At 32.8% G+C, this 27,174-nt stretch overlaps 1 protein-coding gene across 3 annotated transcripts in view; it reads right to left on the bottom strand.

Annotated features, from left to right (window-relative positions):
• The window catches only part of if (integrin subunit alpha inflated), a 96,915-nt gene that overhangs the window by 19,485 nt on the left and 50,256 nt on the right, over nucleotides 1-27,174 (bottom strand). Inside the window, exons 4-8 of one of the 3 annotated variants that reach the window (XM_089699540.1) lie at nucleotides 7,946-8,072; nucleotides 7,051-7,071; nucleotides 6,052-6,113; nucleotides 593-641; nucleotides 354-410 (exon numbers count right to left, since the gene is read on the bottom strand). In XM_089699540.1, the coding sequence (XP_089555666.1) occupies nucleotides 354-410; nucleotides 593-641; nucleotides 6,052-6,113; nucleotides 7,051-7,071; nucleotides 7,946-8,072 (316 nt within the window). The remainder of the gene's footprint in view (nucleotides 1-353; nucleotides 411-592; nucleotides 642-6,051; nucleotides 6,114-7,050; nucleotides 7,072-7,945; nucleotides 8,073-27,174) is intronic. The other 2 variants (XM_089699541.1, XM_089699542.1) reach the window with 2 other exon arrangements.

Below are 27,174 nucleotides of genomic sequence, written 5' to 3'. Positions count from 1 at the left end.
TATAGAGCAACTAACTCGTGCAAAGACTAAACTATGGAACGGAAACCTTCAGGACAACGATGTATGGAAAGCCGATGATGGAGCTATTCACGCCTCATCCGTACCAACGCGTTCTAGATGGTTCGACAGCTGCATGAATAGACTGCTTTATTTTAATTGTGAACATTTGAGCAAGATTTAAAATGGTTCATGCGATTTAAGTTTCTGGAAAAGATTTGACTAAGAATGACTCAAATTTTCAACAATTAAATTAAAGCTAAATGATTGGGCAATTATTTTGTTTGGATTATGCGTTCGTAAGCCGTCGCTATGTTATTCGGTTAAGATGTTACGAGGTCAGACGGTTGTTTTACCTTCCTTCGGCATATAGTAGTTGAACCTTGCACTAGGATCTATCGATAACGTTCTCCCTGTGGATTTTTATTAACATTCAGAATCACAAATACATCTACTGAGAATAGATTTTTGCTAATTAAACAATCGAATAAATACAATTAATTAATAAATTCAGTTTTTAATTAAAAAAAAGATTGTTTGATTAGCTTAAAATTATAAAATACTAGAAATGATAATAAACTGTTCAAAATCTCACCTTGCCAGTAAAAGCTACCAGGAGCTCCCATAAAAAGCCTTTGTCCATCCTGTAAATAAAAATAAATAAAACATTAAACAAAGGCAGTAGTATGAACTTAAATTTTATTAATATAGTTGCAATATTGTTCGAAATTTTAAACATAAGTAAGTAATTTAGAACGATAATATTTATTCAACTTCTTCTACGCTATAAAAATGTGATAAAAGATAATTTAGATTACATTGTAATCTTGTAATAGGTAAGATAATTTCTTTACTATTTTATTTTTCCACAAATGCCGAGCTTTTAAATATAATACAGCGTAGTATTGTAATCAACATGTTTTACATCTTGTTAAAAATGCATACTTATAATGCGTGTGAATAATTGTTTAAAGTATCAATACGTTTTATGGTAGCACTCAGGGTATCTTGTGGAGTGCTCGATAAGTATAGTGGTTCATGTGTGAAGATCCACTTTATCATATGGAGGAAATGGAGTCAAATTATTTGGAGTAATAAGAATAAAAGCATTGGAATGGCGCCGGTTATAGTAACGTATCGAAGTTTTGAAAAGAATGTATTTTTGGTTGATATTTAAAGTTTAGATATGAAATGAAAGAATATAACTTTTTGGGATGAATATAGATCGAGAGTAAACTGAAATGAAAGTTTATAAGTGAATATTGAATGATGAAAAACCTGTATAAAAGTTAATGTAGCTTTTCATATAAGGTACGTGCCTATTATATTGTGAATAGCGAAAAATAAATAATTAAATTACTGACCTTTTGTCAGCGGCTTTGCATGCAATTGCAATTGCAATGTCATCTATATAACGCCATATATTTTTATATGTACATAATAGTATTTCCTATATCCATCCGAAGGATGTGTCACAAGATCATACAAAGAGATCGAGCGTAGGCGCCGGTTGATCAATAAATATGCGCAAGCGCCGTCAAGCCATATACAGAACAGCGTAGTCGGCGCAGGCGGGCGCGTTTGTGCTTGTCAAACGATTCCGTAAAAAAAGTCGATGAAACACTCATATTTTATAATAAATCATTGAATTGGTATGAGTTATTTATTGAGAAGAGGGGCTTTTTGCTCGATGTTCAGCGTTGTCGTTGCTACTATAATACGAAAGTATTGAATGTCTGTTTTAACGCCGCAGCTTAATCTTTGGATTTTATGAATTTTGATATGGACACAATAAATTATAGGCTAGTAAGATAAAGCAAACCCTATTGTTCCTTAAACAAAACTTGAAATGACCAAATTATGAATGGAAATTGGAACAGTTGTTGAATTACTTATGTAATGTTGTTTGTGAGCTAAATATTCAAAACAGATTTATCTGTTTATTAAAAAATACTTTACTAAGTACTAAAGCAAACAACCCTTAACATACTACTAGTAAATGAGAAATACAACATTCTAACAGACAAGTCGGATGCACTAATATGGAGCCCATAAAGCCAATAAAAACTAATCTCGAGAGGTTTGTGACAAATCAGTGCACATGGCGATTGGGAGGCCATCTTGTGATCTTCGTTCACACGACTTTTTTGTTTATTTGTTTTAAATTGCGAGAACGGATGTAGTGAAAGTAAAAGGTAAACATTTGAATGCGCAAAAAATATGATAGTTGTTTGTAGGTTCTTAGAAGACAATGTAAAATAAATAGGTTGTACAAATTTTAATCTTGTTTATTGAATGAATAAATGTTTTTTATAAGTATTATAAAATTATTATAAGTTTTTTAAATCTTTTTAAAATTCGACGCTTGAGATACGTGTTGTATTTGGTTAATTTATTAAAAAACGTTTTTTCGTGGTTTGTTTTAAATTTAAATATAGCTTAAAATTAAAGATGCTTCAATTAAATCGATTTTACGTATGACAATAAATTTTAATATTACAATTACAAAATACAACTAAAAACTAAATGTTGATGTGAACTATGATTTCTATTATAAAACATTTCGTTTTGATTTCGTATATATACGCCTATACTTAAGTCGTTCACGTAAAACTTTTCTCTTATAATAAATATTCTAGTGTGATTATTTTTATCCAATACATAAAAAGTTAGAAACCAATAATATGAAGTACGTATATAATACGCCATTGTCGACGTCCAACCATTTCTATTCTATTATTCCCAAGGGATAATTGAAAATAATATTTCTGTAGCAATTGCATAAGCACGTCCAACGAATAAAACATGTCACAGCGATGCTAAGTAGAGCCGTGAATAATTGAATATTCTATTAGTGGTGATAAAATGAAGCCGTTTAAAACCCCATAACGCACCTATAACCTGTTCACTTCATGCTAATTTTCTCTAGGAAACGTTCACAATTGAATGTTAAAGACAGGAGAAACCCCTGTAAGGTTGAGGTTATGTTTTTAACTAAAAAAGTACTTCCAACGATATAAGAAGGAATCTAATATCTAGTTTTAAATTTAAATTACTTGTACTAGCCCCAAACGTAAACCAAGATAAAAATTATTATAATTATTTTGACAAGCAAATGTTTTTAAAATTTTCCAAATAAAATATACCTATAAGTAAGAGCATTGGTACCTGTTGGATAATACTCCTTACAGTTGTAATGTGCACGCCTTCAACAATAAATAAACACAACAATTATTCCGACAAATCCCTAAATGTCGTCGATTCAATTTCGAAATGGCGCGCGTATCGCTTTTCCCGCCAACGCCATTGTCTGCAAATGGCCGCCGTTTACGGCTGCGTTCCGAAACCATGTTTGTAGAACCACAAAGAATGTTTAAGACGTTGCAATGACAGGGAATTTTGTTTTGCATAAGAAAAAGGCAGGGAGAAATAAAATTATTTCAAGTAGCTCGTAAAATGTCTGGACAGCGTTCTGTAATGCATCTTAGGCGAATAGTAAATGCTTCACGGTTGAATCTGAGACTATGGCACGTCTATGGTATACGGCCCACCAAAGAGGTTTTACATCTTATGGTAAATATCTTTTCAATTTATTGCTTCCTACTTTTAAGATATACTAAGTTTACTCGTTCCTATTTTTTCTACGTACATATTTGTTAAATTGTAACTAACTTATGAGAAATTAATTTGTCTTCGAAATTATGTTATTCGTTCTAATTTTTAAACGTAAAATAGAAGAAAAAAAAGGTTATTACTTATTTGAATGAAAAATTTAAATTGTTTTTTATGCGTAAATTTATATGCCTTCTTTTATATTTGAAAGGTTTTTTTGAGTTCTTTATTTAAATTCTGAGATGAAGTTGCAAAGATTGATAACTTTTTTTTTATTAAAAAATATATTTCGCTGAAGATCTTAGCAGGTAGAACGAAATTTATGCAATACATGCCTCGGGTTCGTCGAAAAGATATCATCTTTCTATGCTTCTGGTGTAATATTGCTAATCTCTAGCCTCATCTCAGCAACTGGTCCTTTACGTGGTCTCGCATAATAACAATGCTAAAGTATGTACTATTTATATGTATTCATTATATCGCACATACTCATTAGAAGATCATAAAAATCTGATGATCGTCAATTTCCGGGAATATATAAATTTATTTACTTCTTGTACCTATAGTACCTAGATACAAGAAGTTTTTTTTTTTTTTTTTTTTTTTTTGATGTTACATATCTGCAATCAGTCAGAAAAACTATAAGCAGATCGGTTGAAATGTGTGGACGATTGGGCGAAGCTAAGGCCAGTGCCTTAGTTCGTCTTAATTAGGGAGCACGTCGGCTCTCTTCAGTCTTTGTATAGCTTTAGGCTGTAGGAGTATGTGTGATAGTGGGTTTGGATGGGATGTCAAACGATCTTTGTATTTAGTTGTAAAGCGATTTGCTTCTTCTGTGATTGTAGGCATTTCCAGATATTCGTGGATTTCTGTATTGCGGGCGTACCATGGAGCAGCAGATATCACTCTGAGAATGTTATTCTGTGTTCTTTGTAGGCAGTTTATATTTGATTTGCTTGCTGATGACCACAACTGGATTCCATAAGTCCAAATCGGTTTAATTACAGAGCAGTAGACTCTTAGTTTATTGCTCAGGGATAGACTTGATTGCCTCCCAAGAAGCCAAAGTAAGTTTCTGAATCTGAAATTCACTTCATTTCGCTTATTTTTAATATGTTCTTTCCATGTCATCCTTCTGTCCAGATAGAAACCCAGGTATTTGACACAGGTTGATTGTGGTAGGGTGTTGTTACCTAATTTGGGTGCTGGGCAGTTTTCGCGTCGTAAAGTGAACGTAATGTGGTGAGATTTTGGGACGCTAGCTTTTATACGCCACTTGTTTAACCACTCCTTAGTGTGGTCAAGTTGAACTTGCAGCAAATTACTCGCCTCCTCTGGATTGGTGTTGCACGCCAGATACAAGAAGTAAATAAATTTATATATATTATATACCATTAATTGAAAAACATTTTATCTATTCATTCATAAAGCTACATAACACTATTGTTTATACAAGTCTATAAAATACAGTCCAATAATGGAAATTGATGAATGGAACGCCTACCGATCGAATACAAGATTACGCACCGCAATACAATTCATCAAGACCAAATAGAGACAGCTATAAAACAGAACAATCTTAACCATTTTCCGAATAGACCCGGTCATCTATTTTGCGATACTTTTTGCTGGCAACAATAAAAGTTAAATAATTCATAAGCTTAGTTCGCATGCGCGTCACGTGCCCGCTCAGATGCGATCGCTATGATAATGCGCAGCAATGCTCTTCCCACGATTGTAAAATCACGCTTTACGTGAACTAGGATTTTTTGGCGCGAAATGGGGTCCACGATATACGTGCGTCGCGATAAAAGCGATTTATGGTTAACTTACAGAAGCCATATAGAGTGAATAAATATATGGCCTTAAATAATTACGATACCCGAATTAACGTTAAAATAATCGCTGCGGATAAAAAGACGAACGGTACACGGAATATATTTACGATTTTGTACAGCCAATTCATTTTGCGGCATATTGAAGGTTTTTTGCAAATTCACCGACGAATTACTAATTAGCGTGTCCGAGTCGATAATGACAGTCATTTTGTAAGAACTGCAGTTTACATACGCAGCGTAAATTCAATGAATTTATAGTGTTTCGCTAATTTAAATTGTCGCTAATTTGCTTCCTTATCAGACGTGGAACGATACGACAGAATGTGAGAACATTCGCATTTTTTAAATAAACTTTAATCTATTTTTATTAAGTATGTCGTGTCATATTATGAACGACTCATGTTTTTATAAAGAAAAGTATTTTTAAAATACTTGTTAAAATAGAAATTTGGCTATGATAAACCCCAATATAATAATAACAGAGAAGTTTATCACTAACTGACTTAAATTGCATAATAATAATTTGTTATAGCGACATTAATTATATTCCGACCGCCTCCTTGGTATTAAGAAAATGACTGTTATTAATATTGCATTAACTTACCTTTGATACAGCCGCTGAAAAACCAGCTTGGCACACTCCGGTCTTACGTTGACCATGACTTGCTGCGGAATTGAAAAAAATCAATTTATAAAAGATGAAAAAATATCGCGCGCAATGCGCGCAAAGAATACTTAGGGCGTATTCAGAAAGAAAGCTTGAAACTTATAAGCGCTTATCGGCGCTTGTCATGTTCATATATTTTCCTGTCAGTGCTGGTAACCCGCGCAGGAAAATATATGAACATGACAAGCGCCGATAAGCGCTTATAAGTTTCAAGCTTTCTTTCTGAATACGCCCTTATACTTGAATGCGCGCGTCAAATGGGATTATGGCGGGAACATGTGACAGACCATAGATTATGCTAATTTCTTCAGTTTGTCAGTGTTTTTTTTTTTTGTGAAAGTATACATATATGTACTATTTTTGTATTATTTTTAGATATAACTAAATGGAAAATAATACTGTTTTATAAATAGAAACAATTTGGAAAAAGAATGTTTTTCTTGAATAATTTCGTACTTAATGTCTGTAAATTTCAAATTTCAAATTAAAAATAAATTTAGTAAAAAAGTAACAACTACACTATTTAAATTATCGATTACTAACACTAAGCGTGTGTATTATACATTTATAACTGAAGCACATACGGAGATACTTACATCAATTGAATTTTTACATGCACATTTTTTTATATTTATTCATTTATTTAAACCACACTAAGTGTGATAAAATTATTCAACCTATAATATTTATAATTAATTTTGGAACTTAAATTATTTTTTACATATCGTAGTTTATAAAGACATCACCAGTGATAAAATTTAAAAAATATATTCATTTCTAAGTTATACTACGACAATGACGAAGTTATTTACAATGTCTTGTGGGGTTACAACAACAAATGTTTTGTGACTCTGTGAACGGTTTAAAATTTAAATAATGATTATTTTCCTGTGTATGCGTGAAAACATCCATTGTACACCCATTTACTTTACTCACCATCGTCCTGCGTGCGGAACCCTAAACAATATTATATCATAAAAATAATTGTCATAGAAATAAGCTTTATAAAATATATAAGTGTTAAAAATACCATTATAGAATACATATCAAATATAATATACACATGACACCAATAGAGGGAAGTATTATAATATTTCCACCACAGATAGACACAGATAATAATAATTATTATATGTTTTAAAACATGCGAATACATATTTTTCCAAGCACAATATATAAGGGAGATATCCCATATAAATAATGTAACTATTAATACATATAAGAAATGTATGTTTTACCAAAGGTTTTACCATAATAGTGTTATGTAAAACCAATCGTGCTTGCCCCTGAGTGATCGTCACGCTAATTTCACTTCTCAATTCGCCATTACCGGCGGAAGTGACCGGGTTATTTCGCGCGCTTTTATGTTCCGCCGCCATTTTAGTTTACCGTAACATTTCTCTGTTATGGCAACTTTTTTGGGAAATTATCATAAGTAATTACCTACCTTGTAATTACTTGATATAAAATTCTTCAAACTAAATTTAAGTACCTATGCAAAATTACATTTATATTTGTGTGTTTGATATTTTATTTTACTTTTATGAAATTGAATTCTTATTCTTTGATTTGATATCTTATTTGTATAGTCTATGGCTACTACTCTGAAGTCAGACACGTGGAATAAAAAAAAAAGAATACAAATGACATTCTATTTTTTAATTTTTTGGTGGCCTTTGTAAACGGCAATGATGATTGTTTAATTTTTGTTCGTAGTTTGTCTATTGTACTATCAATTAAATCCCATATTTCTGCAAAACCAGCATATTTAACTGGATTCATATACAAGTTTATTATTCGATAATAGAAAATATCCTTAACATGAACTCACAGTTTCGACAAGGAGAGAACTCATTTACATCAACAGCATCAGGTGTTTTGGCAACGAAGCAGGATCCCACGGGATCCCGCTGGTTCAGCTTGGCTGTCACGAAGGATACATAGCGGGGAGCACAGGCCTGGAACAAAGAGAACATGTAAATAAATTGGGACAAGAAGGTAATTAGCCAATAGCCATATTGCCACTTAAAAAATCTATAATCAAAAGAAAGGTAAGAAATGAATTTTTTCAATAAATAGGTGTCATGTTTTATCACTCTGAAACAGTTGTAAACATTGACAAAATAATAGCAAATAGTGCATTATATAAATAAATTGTAATATAGGAAGTGTTGATTGGGATGCATAAAAACCTTACAATAGCTTTAAAACACGTTTACTACATGAATTTGAGTTTGAAAGCAATTTGTTTTAAAATAACGTCCTCGTTATTTTTGTATGTTTGTTTTTTTTAAAGTGAAACTTTTATTACATCGTCTCAAACTTTTTGGTCTGTGTAGCGCATGTCGCGTGTATCGCGGCTGCCGAGTAGGTATACCTACTCGGCAGCCGACCGACACGCGACATGCGCTACACAAAGCAGTGTTCGGAACCGTTCGAACAGTTTCACTTTTACCGTGGTTTCATAAAACCACACAACATTTTTTTGAGTAAGACGAGACGAACATTTATTCAATCGAATAGTCTTTCTCCAGATTTACTTCACTGTTTATAAATTAAAATGTATTTTTATCACACTAAATCATAATCCCGGTACACCGGCCAGTGTCACGATCGTACATTTATGTTCATAACATTCGGTTTCTTCCACCTTCATTACTGTTAACTTAAATCTAAATATATCCCTGTAAATATAACGAAATGAACTTGAAAGTTCGGCAGTTCATCTGTCCTGTAATAACACGGGGTGAATACTAGGGTTGCCAACTGCCATTGCTGTAAAAATATTTCAGAATGGAATGTTATAAAGAATAACTTAGACTTGTCGTTTATATGTATTTATAGGAATGAAATTAAAGAAAATTTGTGAAATAATATTATTTATTTATTTATTTATCAGTATCTAATCACTTATCAAATCAATGCGTATCATGTACAATCACGGTGTACAATCAATCAATGCGTATAATAATTATGAAAACAGAAAAATTAAAATAAGAAGTTTCCTATAGCCACAAAATAAATACATATTGAAATGTTGTGGACATTTCGGATACTTCAGGATGACACATACCTACTTGTACTTTTTCTAATTGCCATCATAATATTGTAAGAAATAAACACGCGAGACCGGGTTAAATATTAGTTTGAATGTAATAAGAATGTACTGCGGTTCTACACAGCTACCTAATTGATGTAGGTAGTTGATATTAAAACGCAGCAAGTCAACGACTATTAATAAAGATATAATAATCATATAAGTAGGCAGCCCTACAAGCCCCAACAGAATCAAATTAAAATAGTCGCGTGTGCGCGTGCGACGCGTTAAACACTATAACAAACAAAGTAACGCAGAGCTGTCAGAAACAACAGCGCCATCTGGTGTCCGTAAAATCATATCTAATAGTTATTATAGTAATTAGGCGCCTTAAGGTCGAAAGGGTGAGTACCTTTTTGATTAATTGAAATGCTTTAGCTTTTAATGCTAAGTTATAGTTATTGATCCCGAAATTTTACAAACTAAGTCTTGTTTCTTGGTGATTGGGTATCAAGAATTATTTATTGTAGGAAAAGTGTGTGCCCACAACTTAACAATTATCAAGGGCGGATCCAGCTTTAGTGCCAGGGGGGGGTCACATAGACGTGGTCAATTTTCAAAAGCTATATTTTGGTAATTTAATTAATACGTAGATTTTAAAAAAATTGGTCAAGTGCGAGTCGGATTGGCGAACCAAGAGTTCCGTACAAAAAATTTTATATGTTTTTAATTTTAATATTAAATTTTAATATTAAATTTATGCTTTTTGCAATTTTTCCTTTATCTGTGCTATAAGACGTAAGTTTCTATTAAATAAAAATTAAATATCAAGATTCTGTGTTCACGGGAAGTAAGTACCCTGTAGGTTTTGATTCCTGGCAACACTTGCGAATGTTGATAAGCATGAAATGTATGTTTTAGCAATTTTTCCTCCATCAGTGCTGACCTTGCTTTTAACCAAATTTCAGAACTCTGTGTTCACAGGAAGTAGTACAATACCTATAGATTTTGATTCCCTTGCGATAATGTCGAAATTTGCGATAATTTACGGCATAAACGGCTGTATCTTTTGATTGCGTTGGCTTATAAGTTTGATTTTTTCACAGCTATAAGGAACCGTAGATTTGAGTATTCGGTATGAATTTCAGATTGATACCTCCACGCGTTCCTGAGAAAAAGGGTCTTGATAGGCAGACAAACTTGAAAAATATATATTTTTTGCAATTATTCCTGTATCTGTACTATAAGATGTTGCTTTGTACCGAATTTCAAGATTCTGAGCTTACGAAAAGTACCCTGTAGGTTTTGAGTTTTGATTCCCTTGCGAATGTCAAAATTTGCGAAATTTTTCGGCATTTACGGCTGTATCTTCTGATTCGTTGACATAGAAGTTTGATTTTATTATAGCGTAAGGGCGCGTTCCCACTATGTCGTAACGACTAATTTATCGTTCAACGACTGTCGTCTCTACCTGTTCCCATTATAACGATTGTTTGTCGTCAACATTTTTTTATCGTGTAGCGACTGTCGTATCTAGCTGTTCCCATTGGATCGCGACGACATTTTATCGTTTCCTGGCAGTCGCTTTGTCGTTTACACATCATCAGCAAGCTACAAATCTAGTCGCCTCTGCGTTCGCTTGGTGATTACCAGTGCGTTTACTCTCCTGAGTTCAATGGACGTCATAGAGTTGCCGTCCACATCACCACGTTTTTTTATCGTTTTACGACTGTCGTGCTTGCCGTTCCCACTGTCACGACAAAGTGTCGTCACTGCAAAAACTGTCGTAGACGACAGTAAATTGTGTCGTTCTAAATGTGAACACCTCCATTTAAACATATAAGCCACGACACTTAAAACTACACGATTATCTGTCGTCACGACACGGTGGGAACGCGCCCTAAAGGTATTATAGACTTGAGTTTTTGGTATGAATATCAAGTTAATATATGTCAGCGTTCATGAGTAACAGGGTTGTAAGTTAAAAAAATTTTAAAATATTTTTTTATATTATAATCTAAGGAAAAATTCATGCTTTTCGCAATTAGTAAACAAAGTCGTTGTCTCTGTGCCTATGTCCCTATGTATGATTAAATCTTTAAAACTACGCAACGAATTTCGATGCAGTTTTTTTAAAGATAGAGTGATTCAAGAGGAATAGTATATTATTTATAAGGTTTTAGAGAAAGCGGGCGAAGCCGCGGGCGGTGTCGAAAAATTTCAGCAATTACAGCTGCATCTTTTGATTGCGTTGGCTAAAACGTTTGAATTTTTCACAGCATCAAGGGACCGTAGACCGTAGGATTTCGACATTAGCAAGGGAATCAATACCTGCAGGGAGCACCCTGTCCCGTAAACACAGTCTTGAAATTGAGTAAAAAATATCGTGTTATAGCACAGATGTAGTAATAACTGCGAAAACCCTAATTATTTAATTAAATTAAATAAAAATATTTTTTTTAATACTTTTTAACTTACAATCCCTTTACTCATGAACGTCTACATGTATTTAATTGATATTCACTTCAGAACTCAGGTCTATAATAACTTAAATCTGTTATTTAATTCAAATTCTATGTCAACGCAATCTGAAGAAAAAGCAATTAGAGCCGCATATTCTGTAATTCGCAACTACATACTTTCAAGGGAATCATCAATCAAAACCTACAAGGTAGTTCCCGTGAACACAGTCTTGAAATTTGGTTAAAAGCAACGACTTAAGCACTTACAAGCACAAACAAAGAAAAAAATCCTTTAAACAAAATTGTGCAACAATATACATATACATAATATATAATAATATACAATAGATACAACAAAAGCAACATAATGAAAAAATATGTTTGCTCGGAGTCCTCGGTGCGCGAGTCCGACGCGCACTTGGCCGATTTTTTGTTTTAATTTGACAGTATTTTCTATTGTTCATTTAAAAAAAAATTTGCTATTTTATGTCTTATCCACGAACTGGGATATTTCGATATTTGAGGTTTTGTGTGAAAAGTGTAACAGCAAAAGTTGTAGAAAAAAAAAATAAATTACTATTCCATTGAAAAGTTACATTTGGGGTTGCATTTTTTAGAGGACGCAATTTTATTTTTTTGATGTGTAGGGGGGTTCAGTGTGAAGCTATCACCAAGTTTGTGGGGTCGCCACCCTTGACCCACGGCCGCCATCTTGAAAATTGCGGTTGGTATTGTTTTTACGATATATCTCTTTAACTATTTATTTGATAAAAAAAATTGTTAATATTGTTTGTTGCAAATTAAATTCTCTACAACTTTGGTCCAGTAACTTTTTGTCGTAGAACTATAAATAAAAAAGTTATAAGCGAAAATGTTCAGAAATTAGAGATATTTATATTTTTCAATAAAACTTTTTTTTATCATTTTACGAAGAAATGATATCAGACCATTATTGTAGATTGTTTTTTGAGGAACAACTTTTATATACAACATTTTTTCATTATATAAGTAAATAGCTAAGATTTTACAGCGCTCCGAAGTGAGTACTATTTTTCAGTACTCTTAACTATACAGTATACATATATTATGTGTGTACTAATAATAATTTGTCATCAGTAATTGTTTTTAATATTTTTGATAATTAATAATTAATTTTGCAATATTATTAATTATTAATTATTGACTGAACTGACTTGAAGTCTGGAAGCGCGTGTTTTTTACGTCGAAAAGCAGGGCTGAAATGTTCTGCAGTGTGCTTCCATTGTTCTGGAGTCTGGGAAAAGAGCCAATAGCCATTATATTATGTATAGTTAGGAGTACTGAAAAATAGTACTCACTTCAGAGCGCTGTAAAACCTTAGCTATTGACGTAATGAAAAAATGTTGTATATAAAAGTTGTTCCTCGAAAAACAATCTACAAAAATGGTCTGATATCATTTCTTCGTAAAATGATAAAAAAAAGTTTTATTGAAAAATATAAAAAGCTCTAATTTCTGAACGTTTTCGCTTATAACTTTTTTATTTATAGTTCTACGACAAAAAGTTACTGGACAAAAGTTGTAGAAAATTTAATTTGCAACAAATAATGCTAACAATTTTTTTTATCAGATAAATAGTTTAAGAGATATATCGTAAAAACCATTTCAACCGCTATTTTCAAGATGGCGGCCGTGGGACAAGGGTGGCAACCCCACAAACTTGGTTTTAGCTACTCACTGACCCCCCCTACACATCAAAAACATAAAATTGCGTCCTCTAAAAAATGCAAGGTTAGGCCTAAAAAATGTAACATTTCAATGGAGTATACATACAACTTTACCGCAGTTATAGTTTTTTTTTAAATCGTAAAACCTGTTATTTGTCCTTAAATTACGACCACAGGTCGACCCTAATAAACTTTTTCTATAATTTTTGTTATATTCTCTTCCGTTACCGTTTGTAATTGATTTCATTGTTCTATATTACTTTTATGTCTCAAAATTCAATAAAAACATCATATTGAACAGTATTAATTTGTTAAATTAAAAAAGTTAATATTAAATTAGTGGTCCACTTAGGTCGTGGACCTAGCCCAGGGGGGGGTCATGACCCCGTGACCCCCCCCCTGGATCCGCGCTTGACAATTATTTTATCTTCGTTGTCATAATCAAGGATCATATAAAAACTTTCACATTTATCAATTAACTGTCATAAGTTTTAGATTCAGCTAAAACCCAGTTCTATAATTTACTCTATACAATTGAATGCGCATACAAAATGCTAATCACTTAGCTTCAACGTTCCTAGAAACGCAAAAATCAACCAAAAACCACACAGCTAACATGATTCATAATCCTGGCCTCTGAAGTTAAACGTAAAAGAAATAAAGAAACAACGTCTCACGAATCCAGCGTCATCTTGCAACACGACATCGGGCCCATAAAATGGTCCATCTGTTTGTTTACAACGGTTTTACGACAAGCGATCAATGGACCATTATTGGCATCACACTCGCCCGAATGACTCAAACATCGGGAAGATAAACTTTCTTTAATTTATATTAGATGTTCGCTCTTTGACCGCGGGGTATTTATGAGGCTATATACTGAGGGGGAGAGTTGAGATCCCCGAGGTTAATTTTAATCGATGTAATTACAATAAGGTATGCTTATCCAGAGCGAAAGGATAAAACAAAGTATAAAAGTATAAGTATTTCTGCTGTAATTTGGCTGGTTCTTTAAAATTTCGGGGCAGTTTTATCCTATTCTACAGTCTCAACGATCAGTCAGTCAGTTCGACGATCTCCACACTTTTATATAGGTAGTTAGTTCATTTATCACTAAACGATAACATTCATTTGACCATTTATACCTTCATAATATATCCGCTTAGTATGTCTGAGATATTTATTGTTATTTTCTTATTCGATTTCTATAGCCCACCTTTTAACGTATGTTAAGGTAGCATTCGGATCTGGGCTGTCGCGACCTGGCAGCCGCGGCCCTGCAGCCGGGAAAATTGTCACTGCTGTGCGGCGCTGCCAGAAGCTTACGGATAACAGCGTCCGCGACCCGGGCAGCGACTGCCACGCGCAGTAGTCAAACAGCACTCAGTCAAAATAATAGTCAAATATACGAAAGCGAGAACTCGTGAAGAGACTAATAGAGGACGAAGAAGAGGACGATCAAATAATGTTGGTCTTACTATCATCAAAGAGGAATAAAATCGATTTATTTTATCATAATATTATCCTTATAGGTTTTGAGTCGAGGATCGTAAAGTGGTGGATTTTTAGCAATTAATTCAACTAAAAACTCGTCGTTTTCATCGGTAAACGTCGCCAGCAGCGCGACCGTACTGCTCCCGGAGCGGTCCGGCGGCGCTGCCAAAGTCGCGAGCAAGCCACGCCCCTTGGCCGCGCGGCTCGGTCGCTTGCGTCGGTAAAGCTATCGCATACAATTCCCTACGAAGCGGTGTGGCGCGACCACGGTCGCGGCTGCGGGGCAGCGGCTGCCGGGTCGCGGCCGCCCAGATCCGAATGCTACCTTTAGACTGATTCAGTTTCTGAGTCACGTGACAAACACAATGTCCTTTATGCTCGTCAGCTGATTTAGTGTCGGTTATTAACCTTTTGGATAATTTCCTACGTTACTCATACTTGAGCAATGGACCGTTTAAAATATAATCAGTACAGTTCGGAAGAAATGTTTCTCAAATTACGATTTCACTTGAAGAATTTTAAAAATTTAGTCACCTAATATGATCATATGTGACTATTTTCTTGGCTTAAACTATTTTCTATATACTATGACTATTTTCTGGCATTAGTCAGCTGTATTGATACAAGTGTTATCATAATTTAAGCCTTGTGAATGAATTACCTAATTTACATATCAGACTACCTACACATACCTACTTTATTACAAAACTAATCTTGAGAAAGACGATTTACTTCTTTTCCCTGTTCTTTTCGTACGAAATAACTTACTACTAAAAAACCCCCATAAAAGTAGCCACAACATGGCCACATCAAATCACAGACAACCAATATGTAGACGTAAATCAGCACAGATTGCACAAAGCGGCCCAATTGACACAACTGACCCAAATCGGCGACGAGAATAGTGCTGGAAGTGGGCTAATGTTGCCAGTTTATTGCTGTCTGTTCCATTAAACAATCCGAATTAACAATTTTAAACTAATTCGAAACTTTTACAAGTTGCATAATGTCATTCAACAAATTCTACGTGGATTAGTCAGAGCTTTTTCATTCCTTTTAATTCTTGTTTGTTTTGATGTTTTGAATTTTGTAAGGGGTTTTCCACTACTTGCTGGGTTTTATCTGAACTATTCTTACTTTAAGATACGCTAGTACACATTATTTTACTGTATGTACCTCGTGGGTCATATAAAAATAAACTTGTATTCGTTAAGAAACCGCAAAAATGTCGATGATAATATGTGTAATTTTTACGTACGGATATTAAATTGGCAACCCCTTTTATGTTACGGGAACGGTAGTGGTTATCTGACCATAAAATCACAGGTGTCGTTAGAATACTTATATTTCAAGCCTACAATATAAATTGGCGATATTAATTGACCTACTGTAGCTGTGTAGCATTTGTACATTATCTTCACAATACTTTCATAACTCTATTTCCATAACACCTCAGACCTAATTTACGTTTATTCTTAATCTCAAGTCATTATTTATTTAACAAACGCAAGGTCCACAAGCAAACATTTGTTCACAGCACGCGCTCCCTTACATTTGACACAATGTTGTAACACATTCCCCACAGAGTATATTTGACATATTTGACCCATTTGACACATTTGACCCATTTGACACACACCGACACAATGCCTATGTGTGATTTACTGTTATAAATCATAGAAATGTACAACTATGTTATTATGACGTTACCTAATATCGTATAGTATTATACTATCTGTTGTAATATTGATTTAGGATGCTGAATGTTGATTTAAGGCTTTATTCGAATTGAATTGTTTTGTCTTGTTTATGTTCATGTTTTGTGGATTTATAAGCCGTTTAGTATCGAGGTATTTGGATAACAGTTTTCATAATATATATAGTTATAGATGTAAACAAGTTTTTAAATAATTCAAACCACATTTACGTTTGTATGGATCAAATATTCGTAAATCATTGAGATAATTTTCCAATTTGAATTTTTCGTCAACAATGTATACTTTAAGATATTAAGCCATTGTGTAACTATAACAGTAAAGCATCCAATATCACATACTGGTACATCGAAATCCACTTACTCAAGTATATAGCGCACGCGCAGCTTAATTGCTTCTAAAGTCTGTCACTTATCACCTAATATTTTCGTTATCTCTTATAAATGAATATGCAAATATCTCCTATAACGTTAATCTTTATAATTATTGTAACTTCTTCAAAGTAAAGACTTAAATAGGTCGATTTCATTGAAGGCCTTGTAACCTCTTTAGATATGGAAATCTAACAGTACCTACGTTTGCTGTTAATTTCGCGAAGCAACGCTACTGTTTAGGGAGAGGAAAAAGTGTCCACTACAGTTGTGCTCTTATAAGGGAGAATGGTCTCAATAGACGAGCTGGTGTAAAAACTTGATAACTGGGAACTGTTACTCGTACTTGAGAGTTAAGTTTTATTTTCTAACAATTGATAAGTATCACAGATAATTTTTTAGGAGATGTATGTAAGGCTGTTTGCTTTATCTATGGTAACATTGCGAAATACAAGCAAATATTCTAACTTATAAATACGTCATGAATAATATTCTGAGAATAAATTTAAGATCCTGCACCAGTTTCTTTTTTTAATTTGTTAATTGATACGAAAACTCAATTCCAAAACAGTATTTAAGTTCATATGTTTTCTTAATTGATGCCACATGCATCTTATTATACTCAGTAAATTAAGTTTCATCATATTAACAGAATTATAATTTTGCGCACTCATTTCTGACCGAGCAGAAAGATTAAAATTGTTGGTGCAATCATGAAAATTAAAATAATCACCACATTAACTTCATATTCGTATAAATTCTTGAATTGGAGGAGCGTAATTTTCATCACGTGCGTTTATGGGTAATATTAATTAAAATAAATTATGTTATTATAAATAAACATGTAGACATGATATTATGTCTATTTCTCTTGTACCGGGGGTTGAATGAAAAATAAAGAACATATTTTGATTCCATAGAGATATTGGTTTTGAATAAAAGTAGAAGATCCGAACCTAAGTCGAATTTCAGCGCCTTCAATTTAGTCTATTAAAAATGTATTAAAGATGGGTTTGCTGGAAAAATCCTGGACAGGATATTTTCATTAATTATATAAAATAGTTGTTTATATTAAACAGCTTGTAACACATTTATATACCAACGCTCTCAAAACATTTACACTGCTTTCGTATAATTTACTAGAAACATAAACATATCCAGTCGGTATACCACACAATTAAATATAGAGCAGCCAAGAGCGACAGTTACGAAGCGACCCTCGCCATACCACGGGTTTCTTTCCTTTAATTGTCTACATGCCGTTACATCTTAAAAAGGGAAACTGGGCAGGTTGAGATTAACTGTAGTGCGACATAGTACACAGTTATGAGCGATGCCAAATACGGATCAGCCCGGTATGGCAATACCAATGTATTGAAATAGAAATGAATAAAATGCAACTCGTTCCCTATATCCTTGTGTGGATTTTTGTGTGAGATTTTTGTGTCACACGACTGTGGTTTGGTCGCTATTTTAATTTTTGTCTGTGATTTCGTTAGACGATTGGCCAATCTTTATAAATTAAATTCAGTCCCTTGTGGCTAGATACTATTTTATGTCTAGGTACCTACCTACTTGTTATTGTTATATTTTCTTTAACCGATTGTTCGAAATCTATCTCAAAATTAAGCAAAATTTATATTTCATACTAATTTTATCACAATGAAGAAAGTACTTCTAAAATGTTAAGTGACGGAACTTACAAAACGAACATATTTCAAACGTAATAAAATTATTTTTCTTATCTTTAGCCTGTTTCTTATAAACTTTTACTTTTACTTTTAAAAGTAAAAAAGACAAAATACTGATAAAATTAACCACCATCAAATTATTTTTATAAAGGCACTAAAGCCGAAACTACATATAAATGTAATCAGAACATAATTGTTATCACTTTGCGCCTGCGCCGCAATAAATGACACAATAATATTAAGAAGTAATAAATTGTGTGAAGATAAACTATCTTCCGAAGCAAGTTATCGGAGAGGAAGCTGTAAGGGTCGCGCTATCTTGGGAACTTTCTTCACTTGTTCCTAATTATAACTACCGGTATATGATTTCTTTATATGTAATAACTAGAGCAATAATTAGTTACTTGAAGACTAAGATATTATGTTTTTCTGTATAAGTGCGATATGTCTATATATATGTATATAAAAATGAAACCCGTTTCGCGTTGTCACCGGCATCACGAGTGAACGGCTGAACCGATTTCGATAATTCTTTTTTTAAAATGTTTGTGGAAGTCCAGGATTGTTCTTATGTAGAGAAAGCGTAAATATATGTACCACGGGCGAAGCTGGGGCGGACCGCTAGTTTCTAATAAATAATAGAATTCCTCATTACGCATTGATCTTAGTTCCATTCAGGAAATATGTTATTTTTTCCTAAAAGATACGTTAACTTTTAAGTACACATTTTCTAGAAATAACTGTTAAAAATTTATATGCAAAAATTAATTCAAAACTAAGCGTTACAAATGTGTGATTAAAACTTAATCTTACAATATAACCACAAAAATACAGTCACTAAACACAGCCATTGTAAAGCTCAAGATTTATACATCACATCCTGAAAGCACGCTAAATAGCAAGCCAGGCATACAATAGAGGATAAATCACATCAATTTGTCGGATAGACAAGCTAAGGGTAAGTTTATCTCGCCATGTATAGCTAAACCCATTGGCGGAACGTCGAAAACCTTTCAGTGCCATTTATCCCAAACTTGGCTTCTTTGTTTTACAAAATATAAGGTTTAGATCGTGAAAAATATGGGCTGTGTTTGGTGCTTGATACAACGTTGCATTGATTTTTTGTTCAAAATTTACAACAAAATATAATGTTTAATGTTTAGAAAATAATTTTATAGGTTGTATTGCATTCATGATTTAGGCATAATAAAAAGAGTCTCTCTTGTAATCAAATAAAGATTATTAATACACACAAACATAAACTTGTAATCAAATAAAGATTAGTAATCTGTAATACACACAAACCATAACTTCATCACAACAAATTGCTAAATTTCACAAAGATTCAAATGTCCGCAAAACTAGCGTTACATTTAATTATAGCTATCCGATGATAGGGTATTTATAATGCAGTATCTGCCGCAGGACAATGGGGTGTTATTAGCTGAAGACGCCGCGTTATTATTTTGCGGAGATGTTGCCGTGTGTGGTGGTACATGGTGTAAGAGAAAGCGTTTCAGTAAGAGGAGGCTATTTTCTATGTTAAGATAGCTGAAGCGATGAATTTATTGTGTAATGTAAGTAATTTTGATAAGGGAAGTTAAAGGATCTTTAGATTTTATAGCCATATTATACACATTAATCATAATATAAATCAATATGTTACTTACAAAAACATTATTGAGATAGTAGAAACATAAATATAAGATCGAAAACATAATTTACCATAACAAAAGAATATCAATAATAAAAGTTCAGAACAATAAATCCTAAGATAACAATAATCTTATACTTGTAAGAACAATTAATTAACCATTCGCTAACCGCTTATAACTGAATCGCTAATCAAAGCAAGGAATACTGAAAGCCTGCGCAGTATATCACGCCTATTTGCTGCGCAGACGCCTCAACAGGAAACAAAATGATTTTCTTATTGATCTTTTATCACACAGCTCGGAGATATTGACAACAATACAAAAGGCAAATGTGCTGTTAAAATTTAAATCCTTGTTTAAATGCACATGCCTTTTAGAAATCGTATGTTTGAATTGGTTATATTTATAGTTACTTAAACTGGTTAATATAATATTATATTCTTGAGAAGTACCATCTTCTTTATGTTTAAGAACAACGTCGACTTCAATAATAAAATTTATTCCTGCATTATATGATCCATCGTATTCCAGCATTATTACTTGTAATAAATCTTTAATAGTTTTATTATAGACCAATTCAATTTATAATAAGCTAATATCATTCTCTATCTTTCTTGTATCCTATACTAGAATTCTACAATTTGACCGTTTTTACTAACATTTTTCTTAGTGTCCTTAATAAGACAACTATTTGAACTGTGAATTTCTCTATCTACTTGAAGAATTCTTCGCAAAACAGAAAAAATATGAAACCCATTGAATCAATCTGATTATTCATTTCTACATCAAATAAGTACCCTTGACCTTGTAAAGCCATGCTTATTGCTTATCTAGTGACTTATGCTTTCTCTGAGTTTATCACGATGGGCTATGGGATAGTGCACAATGACTTGGCAGTCCTTGATGCCGATAATTGTCGGTATTCCTCCTCAAAGGGAGGAGGCGCCGACACTTGGCTGGCTTGCACGATAGCTATGTTAAGCTCTGGGGCTTCAGTGTGTTATTCGGTGCAATTTTAGTATATTTTTACCTATTACTAACTAGTTTAATAAATAATTTTTACATAGTTATTGCGTGATGTTCAAATAAATCTGTCATTAACGTTGTTACTTGAGATCGTTAGACAATGTTTAAAAGGAACCATATTTACTGATACCACAGACTAATAATAATATACTACGTATACAACTGATACCTAATGAACAGTAGGTACTTGCATATGGCAAGTAACTGAGAAGTAGATAAATTAAAAAACAAAAGCAGTTTAAACTTCATCAACCGAATTGAAAATATCAATATGATATTTTGTTTTTATATAATGTGTAGGTGTACTTTTACTATAGGTACTGGATAGAAATAAACTGCCTCTATTTAACAAAAATAACACGCTCTATAAAATCCAATCATCTCGATTGTATCAAATTGAAATTGTTTAATTTTTAACTATAACAATACAGTCTTTAAATAGTTATGCGGAACAAATCCACGGATATAATAGATCATAATGAAGCCTCATAACCCTATCTCCAATGGTTTTTGCTACATTTCACGGCACGCGTGTCTAATTTCATATTCTTTGATGCTTTAATAGAATGTTAAATGGATTTATTTGAGATTTCTTTAAGATGGGATGTACTTAAATGAATTAATGATGAACTATTACTTTTCGAAGTTTCTATTCCAATACTTGCAAGTCAATAAGACATAAAATAAATGTAAAGACAATTACGTTTTGTTATAGAAGAAAAGATTGATATAATAATAACTAGCGACCCGCCCCGGCTTCGCACGGGTGCAATGCTGATACTAAATACACTACAGAAAAACTGTGAACGTTGTATATAAAAAGTAAAAACATAGCGACCCGCACCGGGCGGCCGGCCGCGGTAGGCGGTACCGCCGCAAACGCTACGTCCCGCAATTTTTAAATCACTACATAGTATAAAACAAAGTCGATTTCCCTGTCCCTATGTCCCTATGTCCTTATGTCCCTATGTCCCTTTGTACGCTTAAATCTTTGAAACTACGCAACGGATTTTGATGCGGTTTTTTTTAATAGATAGAGTGATTCAAGAGGAAGGTTTATATGTATAATAACATCCATTAAATAGTGGAAAAGTACTGTTATTTTTGAGGTTTCTAAAGTGATGTCGTAAAAAATTACATTTTTTCCGCTTACATTGCAAACGCAGGCTGAACCCTACGAGTTTTATCAAAATAATGTACTAAGTATTATACACATTGAAAAGGTCTATAGAAAAGTCCGCGATGGTATATGTCTATCTCTTATGGATAACCCACAATAACATTTTTTTGTCATTTACTTTTTACGAAAAATAATGGCTAATTTTCGATGCGATTTTAACCAATACAGCATTAATCCTTAACCAATTAAATACCTTGAATACATTGTTCGTTTAATATAGATCTATATGGCCCTTTACACCGTATGATTTAAGTGAATATTTTCGAAGATATTACAGATTTAAAAATTGCGGGACGTAGCATTTGCGGCGCTACCGGCCGGCCGGGCCGCTATGTTTTTTAGACAAAGTTCACAGTTTTTCTGTAGTGTATTTAGTATCAGCATTGCACCCGTGCGAAGCCGGGGCGGGTCGCTAGTCTGTAATATCTTCGAAAATATTCACTTAAATCATACGATGTAAAGAGCCATATAGATCTATATTAAATGAACAATGTGTTCAAGGTATTTAATTGGTTAAGGATTAATGCTGTATTGGTTAAAATCGCATCGAAAATTAGCCATTATTTGTCGTAAAATATAAATGAAAAAAAAAAGTTATTGTGGGTTATCCATAAGAGATAGACATATACCATCGCGGACTTTTCTGTAGACCTTTTCAATGTGTATAATACTTAGTACATTATTTTGATAAAACTCGTAGGGTTCAGCCTGCGTTTGCAATGTTAGCGGAAAAAATGTAATTTTTTTACGACATCACATTAGAAACCCCAAAAATAACGGTACTTCTCCACTATTTAATGGATGTAATTATACATATAAACCTTCCTCTTGAATCACTCTATCTATTAAAAAAAACCGCATCAAAATCCGTTGCGTAGTTTCAAAGATCTAAGCGTACAAAGGGACATAGGGACATAGGGACAGGGAAAGCGACTTTGTTTTATACTATGTAGTGATATGGTCTTGAGACTTTTCACTTATTAAAAAAGAAAGGATACGTTTAATAACAGTTCATGGCTATATATTCATTTGTAGACCTACGACACCGGGCTTCCATAATCATGCTCTTTTCATAATAGAAAATGTCACCTAGATAATTATGTGCCTGGTTCCAAATTTGAATGGCCAATATAAATATTTTCATAATTCGAAAACGTTTTTATCTTCGAAGCGCGCCATTTCAGTGGTCGCCAGCTTCGCAAACCAGCATATTTATTATCTGTTAGGGGTCTTACAAAAAAGGTCTGATAGCACAAAACATCGCAGACACGGCTGAAGACAATACGTGAAATGCGACGTATAAGGCGCAGACGCGCGCCTGTCAACTGCGGCCATATTTGGCGCGTCACAAGAAATCAACATGGCTGACAAATCACCGCGCAATTTGTTTGTTTAAATACCCTTTTCACAGGGTGACCGGAATTTGGTGCAATGTTTATTCATTAATTTTCCAATATAGGGACAAAAAGTATATCGTGATTTTATTAAATGCAGTATGTTTTTGTGGCCTGTAATTTGAATTAAGAATGTTTTGTCATTCGCGATGAGTTTAAATTTAGTAATACCAGTACTAGTATTGTAGTATATTATCTGTTGTAAAAGTAAAAAAAATATTTTGACCGAGGTTTTCAAAAACGATGGAATTCCTAGTAGAATGTTTTACTCACTTAATACGTCTGACTATTGATATTATTCTGTTTTTTAGATTTAACTATAACTGTGCTATAAGAGTAGATAATATATTTTACACTTTATGTTATTCATGTACCTAGACATATAGTTGATCAACAGCTAAGATATTTGAGAGACGTTTTTAAGTAAGGCTGATAATTGAATTCATAATGTGTAGAAAATTATAATTTCTTTTAATTCTTAATTAATTACTTTCCCGTTATGCAGTTATAAATAGTCACATAACTAAATTAATAATTTTACATATCTAAAATTATATAATACTGTGAAATACATTAAGAAGCTGTAAGTGGAAGCAAGTAAACAATGCGAAGTACTGAGAAGTCATCTATCGTGACACTGATCAGTTGGACACCATATATAGCTGTCTCATCAACATCCACATAGACCTCACAAAGTATAGATATGCCCAAACTTTTAATTTCTATTAATTTTGAAAACAACCCACGTTTTTGCTTACTTTAAAAAAATACCAGGAATGAAACTTTCTTTAGCTTTTTTTTAGCTTTAGCTTTTCCTCGACGCATGATTTCGACCGCAAAATATGACATGTACTTTGTAGTTTGTGGTGACAAAAAAATTGAATAATGTCATGTTCATTGACCACACAAATGAAATAATACTATTGTTATTCATATTCATTAAATTTAAGTCTCTATAAGGAATAATATTTAAAGAACTAGCGGCGAAGAGTGTTGGTTGATTATTTGTTAAGCAGTTAGTTTTTCCAGATAACATTATTTACATTATTGCAGATTCTTCCTAAATTGTCTTATCGTACTTCAAGTTCTATAGTTTTGTTAACTCTACAAAAGAAACGCTCTTATGCAAGTGCGGTTAACGCGACGGATACGACGCGATATCTAACGATTTATCGCATGGTGTGTTTGCAATTATAATCGCTGATGTGTCGCCGATATGCGTTGATACCGCTTTGCAGAAAAAAATATTTTTAAAGGGAGAGCTTCGCATAGTGGTAAGTGCATTTTTCTTATTATTTTTGTTCGTAAGAAAAAATTAGATGAATGTGAAAAATGTATATAGGTACTGTAAATCAATCACTGTAATACTACATACTGTTATTAATTGTATTTTAGTAATGTAAATAAATATCTACTCAAAAAAGAAAAATGAATGAAGAGACAATCAACTGAATAATATATCAATACCCATCAGTAAAAATCTCATATCTTTGAACTATGAGGTCGTAATTTCTAATTAAATAACCACTTTAACTTTATGTGTGCAAACGTTATGAAAAATGCAATCTTCTTGAAAAAGTTTAATAGCGTGAGAATGCAATAATAGACTAGAGTAGATAATTTTTGAAACAAAAAAAAATCGCAGTCGGATGAAACCCATTAGAAAAGGAGGGGAATATGATGAAAATTAAAGGAAAAATAAATTACGGTCAATCCGAGTTCGGGAAAAGGGAGGGGGGAGCTTTTAAGAGAAAAAAATGGTTTCTCTTGATTTCCGACAAAACTACAAGTCCTACGGAAAAAAGTTCAATGGCAAAGTTATAGATAATAAAAAGATCTACAACTTTTGTATTGACAATTTTTTCACATAACCTCAAAATTTAGGTGAAAAATTCAAAAAACCAAGTTTTTGGTTTTTTATTTTTATCTACTTCAAAATTTATTTTTTTTCTACAAAATTTGGTGAAAACTTGCTTTATTATGTCCCAAATACACTGTAATTTATTTGACTGAAAATATTTATTTTTTCGCCTTATTTTGAATTAATACCAAAAAAACAACCTAATTTTCAATCGAAAAGTCACCCGTCAAAATATCAGCTTTTTTCAAAAACTTGGGGAGCCTTTTATTCATTGAAATCTCTACTTTCATATGGTGTAAAAAAAAATGAACATTACCATATTAAATGTTCTCAGAAAATGCATACAAACAGTGTGAAAATGAGCTTTTACTAAATCAGGCACACTTCTCAAACTACCTGAAATGTTTTATCGACATCATTTTGCTTTTGAATATGCTGTAAAATATTATACTTAGAACAGATAATTTTTTTTCTTTTGAAATATTACCGAAAAGCCGATACAAGAGAAGATATAGAGTTCGAGAAGTGTGCCTGATTTAGTAAAAGCTAATTATGACACTGTTTGTAAGCATTTCCTGAGAACATTTACTATGGTAAGGTTTATTTTTTTTACACCATATAAAAGTAGAGATTTTGATGAATAAAAGGATCTCAAAGTTTTTGAAAAAAGCTGATATTTTGACGGGTGACTTTTCGATTGAAAATTAGGTTGTTTTTTTGGTATTAATTCAAAATAAGGCGAAAAAATAAATATTTTCAATCAAATAAATTACAGTGTATTTGGGACATAATAAAGCAAGTTTCTACCAAATGTCGTAGAAAAAAAATAAATTTTGAAGTAGTTAAAATTAAAAAACCAAAAACTTGGTTTTTTTAATTTTTCACCTAAATTTTGAGGTTATGTGAAAAAATTGTCAATACAAAAGTTGTAGATTTTTTTATTACCTACAACTTTGCCATTGAACTTTTTTCCGTAGGACTTGTAGTTTTGTCAGAAATCGAGAGAAACACTTTTTTTCTCTTAAAAGCTCCCCCCTCCCACTTCCCGAACTCGGATTGACCGTAATTTATTTTTCCTTTAATTTTCATCATATTCCCCTCCTTTTCTAATGGGTTTCATCCGACTGCGATTTTTTTGCACTTTTTATTACTTATTTTTAAAGGGATCTACCCCAGTGTATAATGGATAAGAATAAAATCATCAACAGCATGTGGTGGGCATACAGACCGAGCTTAGCTTGCGATTTGTTATAAATAAACGATTGCAACAAAAACTCGATCGAGCCAACAATTATAAGTTTACATAGCGCTTTAAATGTACAGGGTGTGTTTATTTTATAGTGGTATATAACTATTTTACAATAGGGATGAAATTATGCTACATCCTTATATGGCATTCACCAAAATACAGTTTAAAACTAATTCAACAACACAAATATGCTACACAAAACCATTAATTTCCCTGCACA

Source organism: Colias philodice, chromosome 9 (genome assembly GCF_061535455.1).
Source record: "Colias philodice isolate Cphi_HAF_F1 chromosome 9, ilColPhil1 Martin Lab GWU primary, whole genome shotgun sequence".
NCBI lineage: Eukaryota > Metazoa > Arthropoda > Insecta > Lepidoptera > Pieridae > Colias > Colias philodice.
The sequence above is the reverse complement of the archived record's forward strand: the minus strand, read 5'-3'. Positions and strand labels throughout refer to the sequence as shown.